Below are 13,350 nucleotides of genomic sequence, written 5' to 3'. Positions count from 1 at the left end.
GCTGTCCACGGAGCAAACTTCAGTAATGTACAATTGGAGACCTCCCCCGCCCCCGACCACTGTTTTCTGAAAATCTTTATAGTTTTGCATGCCTTCTTTACCTTTTATTGCTATTAACTCATGAAATGCCCATCATGATAACAAGGAAGGTGGAGGTGGAGATGGGGAGTGAGTATATCCTGCAAGGACTCCCAGGAAATATATGTATAAGGCTCAATCACACGTTATATTCAACACTTGTAAAATGAGTGTATTGTGTACACAGGTGGAGTCATTCAGATGTTATGTGGAACGCAGGCACAGAGGCACACTTCCTATATGTACCATGCATTTGAAGGGCCTGTATCCAGTTTCACATTTCACATGAACACAGGTAGTCATTTCACACAAGCATGCGTACAAGTGTACCACACTGCAAGTCCACCCATAGATGAATCTCAGCAATTTAATTTTATGAGCAGAAGCAAAGGGATGTACTCAGGGGCACCAGCTGGGTGAAGGCTTGACCTGCCTCTATTGACCCCAATATCTAGGGTGAAATTCTGCTCCCCCCAACCACAGAAGTGCCCCCTTTTATACCACAGAACTCAATGGAAACAACTGCGAATGGAACCAGCTCTCATTCGCACACCCACCCATCCATTGGCATACCCCACCCTTTCATTTGCATAGCTTCAGCATGGGTTCCATATCTGGGTGTACCGCTGCTGCTGTGTGACGGGACCAACCCTGGGAACTGGCATCTATACATACACACATATAACCTCCCCAGAACATTCTTAGCATCCTAAACAGGAATGATATTCTCACAATATCTTCACATATCCCTGTGAGGTAGCCCACTGATATTTCCATATTTCCATTTTACAGATGGGGAACTGAGGCTGAGAAATAATGACCTGACGTGGCTGAGCAGATGTTCTGGACCGAGTCCATGCCTCACTCTTATCCACTACTCCACACCATATTAGCTGGTTTTAGCCACTATGGCCCTGTTCAGACATTATGCTGAACTGCATACAGGTGTCTGTACACATGTACATGTTCTTGGGTGAATGACTGTACATGCGTTCATTCTGGGGGGTACAGCAGGTCCCTAAAATGCAGGGTACAGGTAGGGAATATAGTACTGTACAAGTGTTGGACATAATGTGTTGGACACCCCTGCTAACTGGGCAAAGAGGCACCTTTCACCATGGTGATTCTCTTTATTTAGCAGGGGGAGAGTAACTGGCCCTATCCACCCCCAGCACAGTACCTCCAGTGGCTGTTGCTGGTGTGTGTCCTAGGTTTTTTTTTAGAATGTGAGCCCTTTGGGGACAGGGAGCCATCTTATTTGTTTTATTTCTCTTTGTAAACCGCCCTGAGCCATTTTTGGAAGGGCGGTATAGAAATCGAATTAATAATAATAATAATAATAATAATAATAATAATAATAATAATGATGTCTGAATAACTGCATGCATGTACATACAGATCTGCACATGCGCACACGATACAGAGATTGTAGTTGTGTTGAACATAATGTGCAGACAGAGCTTCTGTCTGACATTGACCAGCTGGAGCTCACCTACATGCAAAGAGGGGGGAGACCCTAATAACCCCTACTCAGCATTCTAAAGCAGAGCTTCCACGAAGTACATGGCGCATTCTGGAAGCGCATAAGCACTCAGCTTCCCAAAGGCTCCTGTAATTAAGCCTGGTCATGATTTCTGACCGGCACAGCCGGAGGGCCCTTCTTAGCACCAAAGTGATGCCTCCAGCAACAAGCAGGGCTGGTGGCTCAGCAGCTCAACAGACAAGACGCTGGAGAAGGATTATGGAGAAGTGATGTGGCTTTTCGCTCCGGAGATGGAGGGAAGGGGAGGCAGATCAGCAAGGATCTCTTGAAATTTCTGAGCCGCGCTACAAAGCAGGAAACGTGACGGGACTTTCGTGTCAGTGGTGCCTGTGGGCATTGTCCCCGACAAGGCAAAAGGAGTTTACGAGATGCTGTGAAGGCAGCTGGATTCACCTGGGGATTAGTAAGAAAAGAGTGACATTTCTACAACTGGCTTTTATTATTACTCTTCTACCAAGGGATGGCCTAATCTGGACTCCGAGTCTTTATTCACCCTGCTGTTGGTTCTATCATTACCTATCCCAGAAGAAACTTACTCATTAATTTTTATTTGAAAAATAAAAACGGTATTTGTTTTATTTTTAGAATCTTAGAATTGTGTTGCCTCTGCATGGAACTCAGCATAGGGTGCAGAATTCCCAGCCCTTAGATTCTGCGTCCTCTGCTCAATTCTATGCTTAGGCAACACGATCATAAGACTGCAGAAAACACACAAAATCACTCAAAGATTCATGATAAAGTGGAACACTGATGATCTGGATGATAAGGGAGGAGAGCTGGTCTTGTGGTAGCAAGATTGGATTGTCCTCTTTGCAAAGCAGGGTCTGCCCTGATTTGCATTTGAATGGGAGACTACATGTGAGGGCACTGGAAGAGAATTCCCCTTAGAAGATGTGGCCACTCTGGGAATAGCACCTGCATGACTGCATGCAGAACGATCTGTGGCATCTCCAAGAGAAGGCTGAGAGATTATGGGAGTTGAAGTCCAATAACCTCTGGGGACCCAACTTTGAGAATCCCTGCTCTAGACAAGGGAAGGATGGAAGGATGGGTCCTTGACACTGAAACGAGGTCTAGCCAATCCAGAGGCTTCATACTGCCTACCAATAGCAGGCACTGATGCTACACATTCCTATACCCTCCTGTGCCTGCAGAGGGCTCTGCAGCTTGAGGACACACAGTTCCAGCAAGTTCATCAGGCTAGAAAGTCTCAGACCCTAAGTTTCCTGGTCCAGGTCCAGGGTCTTCTTGAGCACTGTTTGCTTGGAATCAATGAGAATCACACAACTTCCATTCTGTTTCTTACACCATATACAGAGAAATCTTGATGTTCTGGACTAATTGGGGGGAAGGTCAGTTTGGATGAGGTGATCTTCCAGAAAACCAAGGCAAAAAACACATGGCCACAAAAGTTGTTAAAATAAGTTAAAATAATTTTGCTCAACATTAAATATGCAGCTTTTGGGACATGGAAGGCAGTGGATAATGAAGAAGTGTGTACACTACCAACACAAAACACTCTTTGGGACAGGAAAAACAAATTTTCTGCATGAAGGCATACAACATATGTGTGGGACAGTGTCAAGAGCAGAATGAGGAATAAAAATGACCAAACTTCTGGTTCTGTGAACGCTGTCCGGAAAATCAGAAATCCCGAATATCCGGGTCCAGAAAATCAAGTTTTCTCTGTATACATATTTCTAAACACTCATCTAGGAAATAAAGGTAATAAGTAAACACATTTCTAACACTCAAGCATCCAGAATCCAAAGAACTCTAATTCAAAGTGCTGGTTTTGACCTATAACACCTTCAGTGATCCAGAACTGGAGTATCTGAATGACCACCTTCTCTATTAGGAACACATCGGTTTGATAAGGACATCTTCAGGAGTTCTGCTCCATGCATCTTTTCCTCTGAGTGGGAAGGCAGGTGTCAGCTGTGGACAGGGTCTTCTCTGTTATGGCCCCTCGACTGGGGAACGCTCTCCCCAGGGATGATCACCAGGAGCCTTCATTGATTTATTTTAGGTGCCATATTAAAGCTATTCTTTTCACAATTGGCCTTTGGCAGATTGTAATTTGGGACTGCCTTTTGATTACCTGCTGCTAATGGTTATTTCCTGGTTGCTTTATGATTTTTTAATTGGGCTGATACTCTATATATTTTGAGGTAAGCTACCTTGAACATCTATTTATGTAGAAAAGCAGGGTATCAGTTTTTGAAATGCATACATACATGCTGTTGAAACTGGACCTTAAAAAAAGTCATTTATGAGAAGACAAAACACAACTTCAAGGGCATTTCTCTGCAGTGGGAAGATTCTTTATTGACCAAAAGCTCCAGGGACCAGAGAAGGCAAAACCTATTTCGCACTGAAATTGAAGCGTAAAAACAATGGTGGCCCCAAATGGCTCTGTTTCCCTTTAAAAGAGAGAAGCAGCAATTGAGGAGGTCAATCAGCAAGGCTGTAAATTGGATAAATCTATGTAGACTGTGTTTGGCAAGGCTGAGATATACGGCAATCCACTGTGCGTGGGCCTGTGACCCCAGGAATTCCAAGCTCAGTCTGAAAATCGATCTGGCAGCAGATGCGGCATGCATTGTCTTCCTGGCCGCTGCCTCCTCAGCCTGCCCTGAGCAAAAACAACCTTGTGCTTCTGCCTGCATGGTTCACCGGGTCATGTGTCTGCTGGTACTGATTGCTTTGGAGGCAGTGGGCAGAAGACGGCAGATGAAGGCAGAAGGCCACACAGCTGAAGGATGCCAGTGTTTCGTAATTCAAAAAAGTAACTCCCACCTGAGCCACAAGGAGACGGCAAAAACCAAAACCAAAACCTCAAACAATAATGAAGTTCTGGGTTTAGCCCACTGAAAGCTGCTGAAGGCATCTTTGGAAAAATTCAGCACAGAGCCCGGGAGCTCCAACAACGGAGCCCCCTTCCACTTTGGGGTGTGTCAGAGCCAACTCACTTCTGTGTAAGCACAAGGTTTGGTACTGGTCGCAGCGTTCAGCCTGCTGAAAATCTCAGCTGACCTCAAAAGGGAAGGGAGAGCACGGTGCTAGTCCTTTGAAGTTGCAGAGCTGGGCCTTGAGATGCAGGGACTGTTCTTGGTGACCTCTCAGATGCTGGAAAGGGGGCGGTGGCAGGAAGGAGCGGAGGCCGGTCCTCAGTCCTGGGCAAGTTCATTGGCCACTGAGGATGCCCTCCGGCTCTGCTGATTTATCTCTATCTCTCTATATAATTCTCTAAGACGGACCCGTCGCTAACCCCATGTGTGGCAGCTCTCGCAAGAGTTCGCGAGTGAGCTGCCGGGAGGGGGAGAGAATGGCACCTTGAAAGCCGTATTTGAGCCAGTGGTGGGTAATAAGTTTTACCAGTACAGTAAATAAATCACACACACACACACACACACACACACACACACACACACACACACACACAGAGATATGGTTAAAATGCATATTAAAAAAATATCAATCAGGACTTTTTGGTATGTCATGTTTAACACAGCAAAAAAGTCTTGGTTGATACGTTTTTAAATATATATTTGAAACACACACACACACACACACACACACACCTTATGTACTGATAAAATGTATTATCCACCTCTGGCACAAATCTGGCCGTTTACTCTTTCTCAGAGGATCCACGGCCCCACTTCCAGGCTCCATCCCAGGCTGGTATCTTGCGTTAAAAGGACTTCAGCTGACAAGCCAGGGAAACAGTCTTGACTCTGGAAAGCTGCTGCTAGCCAGAGTAGATCATCCTGGGCTAAACGGACCAAGGGCCTGACTCAGTAAACGGCAGCTTCCGGGGTCCTTGTTAATTCTGAGGGAACAACATGGAGACATGCAATCAGGATTCTTCTCTTACCTCGGCATGAGGGAAGGGTGGCTCCGGCAGGTATACTTTGGATTGCTTATTATGACACAGCCTGTGGAGAGAACACACACAAAACGGGGATTGCAAGCTTGCATGAGCAGGCATCGCGGTGAGCTGCTGCCACCTACGGCTTCAATTCTGCAGCCAAGCAAATAAGTTCTAGGGCAGCAACCAGCAACTATTCTGACAGATTCTGCCTCTTTTGGAAACGTCAGCTGGTGCAAAATGCTGCTGCTGGGGGAGGCGGTCGGGGCCACTTTCTGGAGCCCGTGAATCCAATCCTGCACAGCCTCTACTGGCTTCCGTTCTGTTTCTGGACCCAACTCAAAGTGTTGGCCAACCCCTAAAGCCTTAAAACAGGGTTCTCAAACTTGGGTCTCCAGGCGTTGTTGGACTACAACTCCCATAATCCCTGGCCACAATGGCTGAAGGGAGTCGGAGTCTTGAAGGGAGTTGTAGACTTTCACTCTCTTTTACAGCACCCACCAAAATGCCGGGGCAGTCACCTTCACATTTAGACCCACAATTCCACTGGGAATGAAGCTACTTCATCATGAAATGTTATTTCCTAGGGGGATTGTGAGGAGGAAGAGGATGGTGGTTGCTAGCCACCAGCAGGAGTGCAGTCAAGGCTGGTGAAGTCCGCCCCCGCGCCCCCGCCCCCACAACTTGCCAAAATGCCCCATTTGCCACCTGCAAATTGAGCAGCAAAGTGGGAAGAGATATTTCAGCTCAACCCCAGGTAGGCATCAAACTTTTTCATTGCTTTTATCACTGACTAAAATTCTGGCGGATGGAGCAGGGTAAACATTTTTGTATAGACAAAATAAATAGCAAAGGACCTGTTCACCTTTACACGCATGGGGAAAGGAAATAGCGAGAAATCTCAGGTCGAAACGGGGATTTTGTCAGATTAGTTGGCTCAAAGTATATAAAGAAAACTGTCAAGGGCTGTGGCTACTCCGGTTCATGCATTTCCTGGCCAACCTCTGGGCCTGCTGGTGGCGCACACAGTAATCCTTTCCCTGCACCACACAACATGACACGTTGCCAAGGCCCATATGCATGGAAGACAGAATTCTACAATTGTCTGGCTCAAAAAACAAAGGGAACACACATAAACTGGGGCTTATGCTTCAGTATGGAGTGCCCACCTCACATGCTAGGTGGTGCGCCTATGTGCCAGCACAAAGGACCACTAACCTGATGTGCATGTATGCATCACAGAATAGGTGCGCACGGCAGAATGATCACCATGGCGTTCGGGAATGAAGAGTGAGGCTCAACCTCGCAATGCTGCTTCTTGCGCTGGAGGTGACCACCCGGCTACGGCTTGGAACTCCCCCTCGCCCCCCCCAACAGAGCCCATCGGTACCTACCATTCGGCAAAGATCTGGGAAAATTCGAGCGAGCTGTTTGCAACCGGGGAGATGAAGTAGAAGGGGACGTTGGAGAGCCCTGCCGAGTCGATATATTGATACAGACACTCCAGAAGGTCGTAGATCACTCCGGAGGGGTAACAGGGGACCAGGACATTTCCTCCATTTCGAACTGTCATCGCTTAACAAAGAGAAAAGCCATGTTTTTAAAAGGTGGCGGCGGGGAGAAAAGGCAAGACGAACACCAGAATTGCTTACAAGGGCACAGGCCAAGTTTCATCTAACCCTGGCTGATGGCTGTGTGTTACTGCTCTACTTTTCCGTCTTTTCCTCCCCAGTTTTACCGTGATGCCTTTTGAAGATGGTTTCAGTATTGTTTGTTGTGATTTGATGTACTGGCATATCTCGGTGAGTTGCTTTCATAACAATTTGTATGGAAGAGCAGGTTATAAATACAAAAAACCCCACAAATATGTTATTTCCCCTTCCCCTTAGCGATGTTCTCACCCCTTTGGTCACTGAGAAGATGCTCCACTTCCCTAATAGTTTCAAGCTGCCATCTAAACTAGAAGCTGAGCTGAAGGTTTTCTTACGAGAACTTTTGACTCGATTTATGAGAAAGGGCAGGGGGAGGGCTCACCACGTTTGCATTTTCAGGGGCGAGGAGTGAAACTTCCTGCATCCTCCCAGCAGTGACCCTGCCCCCTCCCCCCAACTGCCCCAGGAATGACACTGTATCACAGCAGTGAGTGACATGCAGACTACAAAAGCATTCATCCAGCGAACATGCAGCACGTATCCTCAGGGACATGTTTTGGGTAGCCAGAGAGGGCTTCAGGAGGAAGGAGAGATGGTCCAAAATCGCCCCAGCGCAGCCGCGGGTGCTGCATAAGTGCTTCCTTCATCAGGATGTCAGCATCGAGTGTCATTCCTGGGATAGTGGCCACCAGCCATCAAGAAGTGGAAGCCAATACTAATAAGTCACTCCCCCCACCCCATTTTCACCACCTGCTGCTGAGTGGTGAAAATGGAGGGCCCGATTTACAGATGGTGCTGTTATAAATCCATTCACAAGGAAGTAAGAAAGCGCCACTGAGCCCAGAGGAGCGCTGGCCTTGTGGTTGTAAGCATTGTTCCCTTAGCTAAGCAGGGTCCACTCTGGTTGCATTTGAATGGGAGACCACATGTGAGCACTGCAAGAGATTCCCCTCAGGGGATGAAGCCACTCTGGGGAAGAGCATCCAGGTTCCAAGTTCCCTCCCTGGCAGCATCTCCAAGATCGGGCTGAGAGAGATTCCTGCCTGAAACCTTGGAGAAGCCGCTGCCAGTCTGGGTAGACGATACTGAGCTAGATGGACCAGTGGTCTGACTCAGTATATGGCAGCTTCCTATTTTCCTATGGACTTGGTAAACATGCCGAGCACTGCAGTGGAAACTGTCCTCTTCTACCCCTTCTCTTCCTTTCCTTTATTGTTATTAGGGCAGAGTGAACAGAGAATTTCAGATGAGAACACCCTGTGAATTTTGTATCCTGGCATTTCGTAAGTGTATGTGCCCTTCTTTCACTGCCACAGTACACTGTGCTAACCTTTTCAGTGTGTCTTGTACTCCAGTTCCCAAGACCCCTGGCTGCACTTTGCCTTGATTTACTACGTGGACATGTGTACGGCAGCTTTCCGGGCGACATTTATTGACTGCACATTAAAAACAAGGAATCTTGCTGGTGTTTTGTTTTAAAGCGGGACCAAGTTAAATTAAATTAAATTAAATTAAAATTAATGTTTTAAAGAGAGGAGAGCTGGTCTTGTGGTAGCAAGCATGACTTGTCCCCTTAGCTAAGCAGGGTCTGCCCTGGTTGCATATGAATGGGGAGACTAGAAGTGTGAGTACTGGAAGATATCCCCCTTAAGCGGTGGAGCCTCTCTGGGAAGAGCATCTAGGTTCCAAGTCCCCTCCCTGGCAGCATCTCCAAGATAGGGCTGAGAGAGATTCCTGCCTGCAACCTTGGAGAAGCCACTGCCAGTCTGTGTAGACAATACTGAGCTAGATAAACCAATGGTCTGACTCAGTATATGGCAGCTTCCTATGTTCAAGTCATCTCCTTAGAAAACAAGGCACAAGTTCTTACAGGCACAAAGCCCAGTTCCTGCCAAACAGACTACAGGATGCTCATCGAGTCTAAGGCAGTCAGGCAGTCAATAAATTTGCTAAATAAATAAAATAAAATAAAAATAATTAACAACCACTACGGCAATGGTTTACCTGCCTTGTGCCACTAGCCTATTTTTATTTATTCATTTCCAGTATTTCTACCTCGTCTTTCTGTCAACACGTCAACACACACATTTACTCCTGGGCTCAGTTCAGGGGCAGGTTTAGAGCTCTGGGACTTTAAGAACAGAGTGTCTCAAGCATTTTAGACTGGGAACCCTTTTGGGGCAGGGAACCACCTTATTTTTCTATGTAAACGGCTTTGAAAACTTTGAATGGAACTCTAAATATAAACATTCCTCGCAGCAGCAGAAGCAGCATTGCACCTCCCAATGTAGGGGTGGGCAAACTTGGCCCTCCAGCTGTTGCTGAACTACAACTCCCATCATCCCCAGCCACAAGTGTACAAATTGCACGGCTTTATCATACAAAGGTGCCGCTGGACTACAACTCCCATCATCAGAGGTCATTGTGGCTGGGGGTGATGGGAGTTGTAGTCCAGAAGCATCTGGGGACCCAAGTTTGAGAACCCCTCCTTTAACACATGAAAGAGTGCGTGGGACATAGGAAGCTGCCTTCTACTGAGTCAGACCATTGGTCTATCTAGCTCACTATTCACTACACAGACTGGCAGCGGCTCCATCATCCTCTAAGGGGAATATATTTCAATGCTCTCACATGTATCCTCCCATCCAAATGCAAACCTGCAAAGGGGACCATTCAAGTTTGCTACCACAAGGCCAGCTCTCCCCTCCCTGTGCGCCGCTGTGCACGTGCTCCCCCCCCCCGGTGAACTCACAGAGAGGAAAGTGGGACTGCACCTTCTTCCCATCAGCTGTGCATCTGGCATTGGTGTGCAAGGGGTCCTACTTGCATGCTCACACAAATGCTGAAAGTGTGCCTTCTGGGGGGCACACCAGCCGCCAATTCATCAGGTGCGTCAGGGCCCTTTGTAATGCAGTTTCATCCTGTTCCGTAAGAGGGCAGCAGAGTTCCAGGATGTGAAAGGCATTTTGACTGCAAAAAGCAAACTATAAAGTACTCACTTTTTAAAACAAAAAAGTAAGTGGGGTGTGTGTGTGTGAGAGAGAGAGAGAGAGAGAGAGAGAGAAATGGGATTATGGGAGCTTTGACAGGTCAGCTTCATGCATGGAGATCATAAGAATATAAGAACAAAAGAAGAACCCTGCTGGATCAGGCCCAAGGCCCATCTAGTCCCCTAGATGCCACAGGCAGGAGTTGAGGGCATGCCCTCTCTCCTGCTGCTGTTGCTCCCCTGCAACTGGTACTCAGAGGCATCCTGCCTTGGAGGCTGGAGGGGGCCTATAGCCTTCCGACTAGCAGCCGATGGCAGACCTCTCCTCCACGAAGTTATGGAGGAGACTTCCATAGATTAATTATGCGCTGCGTGAAAATGTACTTTCGCTCTTATGCAGATTTGACAGGTCAGGTTCCTGGCAACGGTGGCACCAGAATGGCAAATGAAACAGGAAGCTCCCCATACAAGAATAAAAGGTTGCAAACTCAATTGAAAAACAAAACAAAACTCCTGTTACTCGGTTGAGGCCTGGTGGTAGGAGGGGGAGCTGTGGGAAAATGCTCCATTACTCTTAAGACAGGGGTGTCCAGCTCTCCTGCTCTTGTTGGACTACAACTCCCATCATCCCCTGCCACAACTGTGGTGGAGGATAATGGGAGTTGTATTCCAAAAAGGGCTGGAGAGCCACAGGCTGGCCACCTCTGATCTAAGGTGTACGGTTCCTGCAGGAGCTTCCAAGTCCGTGGCAGGGAGCAAGACCATCCGCACGGGACATTGAGCCTCCAGAAAACACACCACAGTCCAGGCCAGAGCTCTGCCACAACAGCCGCTGCGAGAGGGCAGGACGCTCAGGAAAGGGAGTCAAGTGGCAAACAAGAAACTCTGCCACCACCCATAAGCCAGCGGCTGTGCCGGGCAGGCTGCTGTCGAGTGGGGACGAGAAGTCGAGGCAAGTCAGAAGCCAGGTCGGTACCCGAGAAGAAGCCCAGAGTCAGAGCTAGAGCCAGTTGCCCAGGCAACATCCCGTCCTGAGCAGGAAGTCCGAGAGCCCTTCCTGCTGAGGAGAGCCAATGGCTAGCCGAGGTGGGCGGGGCTGCTCCGGGACGCGGAACCCTTCCGGTGGCTAGGGAGAGTCTCCAGAAGGCAACCCTAGAGACTCAGCAGCCAGGGCAGCTGGGCAGAGCCAGGACTCCCAACGAACAGGGTGGATCCTCTCAACCACCCTCCCTCCCTCCTCCACAAGGGCACTGCTGCTCGCCACCGCTGAATCCCGCAGCCGGTTGGGTTTCATCCACCCTCCACTGCAGCACTGCTGTCTGCCGACACTAACAAGCCAGCCTACATCTTCCTCACCACTACTCTGATCATAGGAATGTAGGAAGCTGCCATATACTGAGTCGGAGCCTTGGTCCATCTAGCTCAGTATTGTCTACCCAGACTGGCAGCTTCTCCCAGGTTGCAGGCAGGCATCTCTCTCAGCCCTATCTTGGAGATGCTGCCAGGGAGGGAACTTGGAACTTTCTCCTCTTCCCAGAGCGGCTCCATCAATCCCTTAGGGGAATATCCTGCAGTGCTCACACATGAAGTCTCCCATTCATATGCAACCAGGGTGGACCCTGCTTAGCTAAGGGGACACGTAATGCCTGCTACCACTAGACCAGCTCTCCTCCCAGCCATTTAAGCTGCATGCATACAGACCAACACCAAGAATATGGAACTGGATTTAAATGCCTTTGTGCTATATTTATGCTACAAGAATATCCTCTATAATAAAACCCCTGTGTGTGCGGCTGTGCCGGCCGTGTCTTTTTCGGCCGTTCTGGGCAAGCGCGGAGCGCATGCGCAGAACGGCCGAAAAAGATACGGCCGCCCAGGCACGGGCGGCCATGTTGGGTCCCAGTCCGGACCTCTATACCTGGAAGCGGCGGCGATGCAGCAGCAAGAGGCGGCGGTGACTGGGGCCGATGCCGGCCGTGGTGGGGTGACAGGGCCCGATGGCAGCGGCAGCGGCCGCGACGGGGAAGTGATGACGGCGGCGAGTGGGGCCCATGGCGGCGGCGGGCCGACGGTTGGGGGTTGCAGGGCCGGCCCAGCAGCGGACGGCCAGCCCACAGTGGTCCCCAATGCCAGGAGCAGAATGTGGGAATGGGGGGACCGGTGGCAGTCTGGCAGCTGGGCACAACGAGGGACAAGCGGCGGCAGCGGCCACGGCAGGCCGCATGGCGTGGCGGGCCCACCGCGGCCGGCATCGGACCCATTCGCCGCCGCCTCCTGCTGCTGCTTCGCCGCCACTTCCAAACTGAACTGCTTGCCGACGGGAGGAGGAGCGGCGGGCCGTAAGGGGGAAAAATGCAGGGGGGGAGGGCAAGAGGGAGGGGGAAGGGGCCAGCCTGGGCGAGGGAATAGGAGAAACAGCAGTGGCGGGACCAGCCCATGTCTGCACAACCCTACTAGCGCCCATTATCTTAACGGGCTAAAAAATACTAGTATAAATATAAAAGGCCTGAGATCATCTGACTGGGCTACCCCAAGTCTAACCTAAAACCAGGATTTCCAGGTTTTAACAAACCAGGATTGTATCAACAATCCTGTAGTAGTAGTAGTATCAACAAACCAGCACTACTACTACTACCACTGCCACTACTTATATACCGCACTTCAACAACGACAAAAAAGTCCTCAAAGTGGTTTGCACGGGGTGGGGTGGGGTGAATAATGAGAAGATGGTTGGCTGTCCCCATAAGCCTCACTGTCTAAAAAGACACACAAGGCAGACACCAGCAACAGCCACTGGAGGGATGCTGTGCTGGGGTTGGATAAGGACAGTGATAGGCTTTACAGGATGTTGGAGGTTTCTGCCTGTCACCTGTTATAATTAAAGTTCACTTATGTTGGAGGCTGCATCAATGGACAAGACTGTACTATCTGGCTAATTCCTGCAAAGGCTACTATCTTGAAATCATTGCAGTTAGATGTTGCTATGGATGGAATTAAATAGGACCGTGGGGATAGGAACATAGGAACCTGCCATATACTGAGTCAGACCATTGGTCTATCTAGCTCAGTATTGTCTTCACAGACTGGCAGCGGCTTCTCCAAGATTTCAGGCAGGAATCTCTCTCAGCCCTATCTTGGAGATGCTGCCAGGGAAGGAACTTGAAACCTTCTGCTCTTCCCAGAGCAGCTCCATCCCCTGAGGGGAATCTCTGAC

The 13,350-nt window shown here is 49.1% G+C and overlaps 1 protein-coding gene across 5 annotated transcripts in view; it reads right to left on the bottom strand.

The window, feature by feature from the left end:
• Positions 1-13,350, bottom strand: part of INTS9 (integrator complex subunit 9) — a 96,901-nt gene that overhangs the window by 21,451 nt on the left and 62,100 nt on the right. For all 5 annotated transcript variants that reach the window (XM_053249106.1, XM_053249104.1, XM_053249127.1 and 2 more), the window contains 2 exons: positions 6,890-7,070; positions 5,502-5,562 (listed from right to left, as the gene is read on the bottom strand). In XM_053249106.1, coding sequence (XP_053105081.1) covers positions 5,502-5,562; positions 6,890-7,070 — 242 coding nt within the window. The remainder of the gene's footprint in view (positions 1-5,501; positions 5,563-6,889; positions 7,071-13,350) is intronic.

This window comes from Hemicordylus capensis, chromosome 1 (genome assembly GCF_027244095.1).
Source record: "Hemicordylus capensis ecotype Gifberg chromosome 1, rHemCap1.1.pri, whole genome shotgun sequence".
Taxonomy (NCBI): domain Eukaryota; kingdom Metazoa; phylum Chordata; class Lepidosauria; order Squamata; family Cordylidae; genus Hemicordylus; species Hemicordylus capensis.
The sequence above is the reverse complement of the archived record's forward strand: the minus strand, read 5'-3'. Positions and strand labels throughout refer to the sequence as shown.